The sequence below is a fragment of the Ictalurus furcatus genome, chromosome 8 (genome assembly GCF_023375685.1).
Source record: "Ictalurus furcatus strain D&B chromosome 8, Billie_1.0, whole genome shotgun sequence".
Lineage (NCBI taxonomy): Eukaryota > Metazoa > Chordata > Actinopteri > Siluriformes > Ictaluridae > Ictalurus > Ictalurus furcatus.
This window is the reverse complement of record NC_071262.1, coordinates 820,034-825,033: the sequence shown is the minus strand read 5'-3', so window position 1 is coordinate 825,033 and position 5,000 is coordinate 820,034. Positions and strand designations below refer to the sequence as shown.

General features: G+C 45.4%; 1 protein-coding gene across 1 annotated transcript in view; it reads right to left on the bottom strand.

Annotated features, from left to right (window-relative positions):
* akap13 (A-kinase anchoring protein 13) overlaps positions 1–5,000 on the bottom strand; it is a 74,995-nt gene that overhangs the window by 22,334 nt on the left and 47,661 nt on the right. The window contains exons 13-15 of the mRNA XM_053630615.1: positions 4,643–4,702; positions 1,189–1,354; positions 932–1,028 (exon numbers count right to left, since the gene is read on the bottom strand). Of these exons, the coding sequence (XP_053486590.1) occupies positions 932–1,028; positions 1,189–1,354; positions 4,643–4,702 (323 nt within the window). The remainder of the gene's footprint in view (positions 1–931; positions 1,029–1,188; positions 1,355–4,642; positions 4,703–5,000) is intronic.

Here is a 5,000-nt window from a genome sequence, read left to right as displayed (position 1 = left end):
TAGCCGTTGATAGCTTCCTGTTTCTGCCCCGTCCGGGTATTATATTATTTTCTGCCCCTGGCCAGTTCAGGTGTTTCATGTGTTCCAGCTCGAGCGCACCTGCTGCAGCTGATGACGCCCTGGATCAGTTTATATCAGGTGTGCTTGAGACGACACCCGTTCTGCGTATCTGTGCTGTTGTGAGGGAGTCTATTCAGGGGGGTGAATCATTTCGAGACTGCAGAAGTCATTATGAGTTGCATTTTCAGTTGAATTTGGGGAAACCGCTTGACGCGTTCGTCGTGTCGAACTGTTTCACTCGCTTTTGTTTGATTTGTTCATCGTTACAGCTGGAAGTCTGAACATTTCTCTCACTCCTTGCTTTTCTTCTTTCTTGTAGATTTTCTTTCTTTGTGTCTGTCTCTCCCTTTTTCTTCCTCTACTGCTGTTTTTCTGCTTTTTTGTTGTTTAGTTTTCCAGCTTTTCTTTTTGAAATGTACTTCCTGCTGCTTTTCTTAAACTGATCTTCTAAGCGTCTATCACGCGTTAGCTAAATTAGCCTCAGACGCCGAAGCGGACCACATCTGCTCTAAAGAGAGGAAGATCGTGGACATTTATTTATTCTTATTTCAATTATTTATTTATTTGGTTAAATTACTCCTTTAATTCGGGGGGAAGTGACCGTGAATTCAACACAGGAGGAAGACACACAGCGGCACTCTCACGGTGGAGTTTCCTGAAAGCATCATGGCGTAAAGATGGGCGAGTGTGTGTATATCGCTTTTAACACACACACACACACACACACACACTTTCTCTAACCACGCTCTTGACCATGATGCTTTGAGGAAGTTGAGTTTCGAGCATCAGAGTTGAGAAAAAGAGGAGGAGGGTGGAGTCTCACACACACACACACACACACACACACACACAGACGCGCGCACCCACTCACCATCCAGGTCTCTCGGGCTGATTGCTGACATGGACACGGATTTGGTGAGTGTGTGAGGAGGAGGAACGAAACCGCATCCTACGTCCTGAACCGATCTCTGTAAAGACCCCACACACACACACACACACACACACACACACACACACACACACAGAAATCAATGAAGAAGAAAAACCGTCATTGTTAATGTTAATATTTCTCATTATTTTGTGTCATTATGTGCGTGTGTGTGTGTGTGTGTGTGTGTGAGTGCGTACCTGGCTGTCTAAGCTGCTGTTATCCCCCGCGTTGCTCTCGTTCTCCTCCTCAGTGAGAGAAGCAAGCGATCCTCTCTCCTCTCTCTCCGTCATGGACAAGTGTGTGGACTGCCGTACGCTCGGCATCTTCACCTCGTCCTCAGCAGCCAAACCTTCCAGACTGTAACTACACACACACACACACACGCACGCACACACACACACACACACACACACACACACACACACACACACACACACACACTCACGGTGAAGAAGCCATGCTGCATTTAACGTGAATTAAAATAATAAACACGTCGCCGCAGTAAGTAAAAAACGCTGACCCCTCGACGCGTTTCGTTTATGACGTGTTCTGTTCCTCTTCAGCGAGACACACAGCGCCTGCGGTTTATTTTACTTTACTTTACACGCGGATCTGTAGAATACCTTCACTTTCATTTAACTCGCGTCTCGTTAACGTCTGTAATGAGCACAGAGAATCTGTATAAACAGAACAGCAATTTGGATTCTTTTATAAATGTAGCCAGAAGATTCACACTACGCATGTTCTGCATCCTATTACAAAATCAAATGTCTGAACAGTTGCTGCTATTGTGCTGTTAATTCATTTTGTGATGATAATTAGGGGTGTAATAATGCAACTCCGCTTCCGGAAAAAGGTGGGACAGTGTGGAAAATGCCAATAAAAACAAAGAGGAGGGATCAGTAAACGTATAAAGACCAGGTATTCAATGTTTTATCGAATCAACTGCATAGTTTGGGTTTTTTTTGAAGATGAACATTTATTGTGAAATTGATGCATGCGACACGTTCCAAAAAAAGTTGGGACAGGGGCGATTTAGGACTCCTAGCGATGTGAGAAGTCGGAATAAGAAGGTGATGTGAAACAGGTGAGGTAATCGTCTAATCATGGTATAGAAGGAGCCTCCAAAAAAGGCCGAGTCCTTCAATAGATCCTTGAAGGTCCTTCAAGGCCGGGTCGAGGCTCGCCGATCTGCCAGCAGATGCGTCAGTGAATAATCCGACACTTTGAGAAGAACGTTCCCCAAAGACAAATCGGGAGGATTTTGGGCGTTTCACCTTCTACGCTGCACAATATAAGTAAAAGATTCAAGGAATCCGGTCAAATCTCGGTGCGTAAAGGGCGGGGCCGAAAACTACTTCTGAACGCGCGTGATCTCCGATCACTCAGACGTCACTGTCTTCAAAACCGTCACGAGTCTGTAACGGAGATCCTGACATGGGCTCGGGAATACTTTGGTAAACCTTTGTCAGTCGACACCATTCGCCGCTGCATCCACACATGCAGGTTAAGGCTTTACTGTGCAAAGCAGAAGCCGTACATGAACACTGTCCAGAAGCTCCGCCCACTTCTCTGGACTCGGTCTCATCCGAGATGGACAGTAGCACAGTGGAATCGTGTCAGTGTCCATGGTATGGGGGTGTGTTGGTGTCCATGGTATGGGGGCATGTCAGTGTCCATGGTATGGGGGCATGTCAGTGTCCATGGTATGGGGGCGTGTCAGTGTCCATGGTATGGGGGCATGTCAGTGTCCATGGTATGGGGGCGTGTCAGTGCCCATGGTATGGGGGTGTGTTGGTGTCCATGGTATGGGGGCATGTCAGTGTCCATGGTATGGGGGCGTGTCAGTGTCCATGGTATGGGGGCGTGTCAGTGCCCATGGTATGGGGGCGTGTCAGTGCCCATGGTATGGGGGCGTGTCAGTGTCCATGGTATGGGGGTGTGTCGGTGTCCATGGTATGGGGGCATGTCAGTGTCCATGGTATGGGGGCGTGTCAGTGTCCATGGTATGGGGGCGTGTCAGTGTCCATGGTATGGGGGCGTGTCAGTGCCCATGGTATGGGGGCGTGTCAGTGCCCATGGTATGGGGGCGTGTCAGTGCCCATGGTATGGGGGCGTGTCAGTGCCCATGGTATGGGGGCGTGTCAGTGCCCATGGTATGGGGGCGTGTCAGTGCCCATGGTATGGGTAACTCACTCATCTGTGAGGGCAGCATTAATGCAGTAATATATGAACACATTTTGGAGAAACATCTGCTGCCACCCAGAGCAGGACAACGCCACACCACGGTCGCGTAAGCAGAGTGTGCAGGTGCGAGCATGTCCTGCTGCAGTCCTGACCCGTCTCCTATCGAGAACGTTAGGCGCAATAAAAAGTGTAAAATAAGGTGATGAAGACCTCGTACAGCTGCGCAGCTGAAGAAACGCATAACGGGTGAACAGGGGAACATTCCACTTGCTAAACTTAACCACCCGGTGTCTTCACTCCGCGTCCAACCGCTTAATGCGCGTTATTAAAAGAAACGCTGACGTTACACAGCGCTAAACAGTCGCCCGTCCCGCCTCTTCTGGAGTGTTGCAAATTTGAACTGAGTGTATATTTTCAAAATAAATTAAATTCACAAAGTAAAACATCAAATAAGGTGTTAATAAAGTGTTCCAGCGTAGTACAGCATGAACTGCATCTTCAAACGACTCTCTTGTTTTATGGGGTTTTTTTTTGCATTTTCCATAACTGTCCCAAGCTTTTTGGAATTAGTGTTGTACATCACAGTCACGATTTTAATTTGATTCGATTCTCCGAACACTTTAAACTAAATTTTAACGATGAGAAAATGACTGAAAAGACCATTTTTTTTTACATTTCTGAATCATAAACAACGTGCATTTAAAAAAAATAAAACCCGAAATAAACAAAAAGCTGCTTTGAACAGAGGTTTAATACTGCCATGAAACGTAAAGAGCTCCATTATTATTATTATTATTATTATCAATCATATAAAGACTGCTAAATTTGAACCGTTTGTTCCGTTATATTGCAAAATAAGAACAATGATTATAAATGATATCTATTAATTTAATGCTCTTAATGTTGTCCATGCATCATAATAACACCACCAATAACAACAACAACAACAACAACAATAATAATAACAATAATAAGAATGTGTTTTTTCAGCACTGCTAACCAAGCCTAATCCTTTCTTTCTTCTCATAGACACAATCATTTGATAAAGCATGATGAGCGCCATGCTAACGCTAACGAGAGGGCAGTAATGTGATTAACCCTTACCTGTCATCAGGCTCGGAGATGTAAATCAGTATATCAGTCATGTTTAAAGAGCAGCTTGTCATTAATGATAAAAAGCAGCTTTCCTGTTCAGTGTAAATGACAGCGCAGAAGAGTGTGTGTGTGTGTGTGTGTGTGTGTATGTGTATGTAATAATACCACATCCGTGCCATGGAGTGTTAAACGGAAGTGCGATTTTAAGGCTTTTAACATCGGCTCTCAAGGTCAGAGGAGGAAGTGTGGTCTCTCTGCCTGTCAGCCTGCCTGTCTGCCTGTCTGTCTGCCTCTCTCTCTCACACACACACACCAGGAAACCACAGACGTTGTGGTGTGTAAGCAGTGGAATATAGTGCTGACATTTACCTTCTGGAGTTCATCTCATCCATCTCAGAGTGAGGAACGTGTGACGGACACCAGCTCATACTGAGTTAAAAAGTTAGAGAGTTAGAGTGCGAGGGATGGACAGAGAGAGAGAGAGAGAGAGAGAGAGAGAGAGAGAGAGAGAGAGAGGTGTATGGTTTTAACAGTATGTAATGTTAGTCGTTAATAATGACGTTCATTTGTCATCACATTCGTTCACAACACAAAGCGCTGACACTGGAGACTCTTTCCATAAAGGTTAAATAAATAACAAACGGTCGCCACGTCAATGTTTTTTACTCCGTTTATCCGTGCGGAAGAAACGAGCCGTTACTATAGAAACCACGACGTATCAGAACGA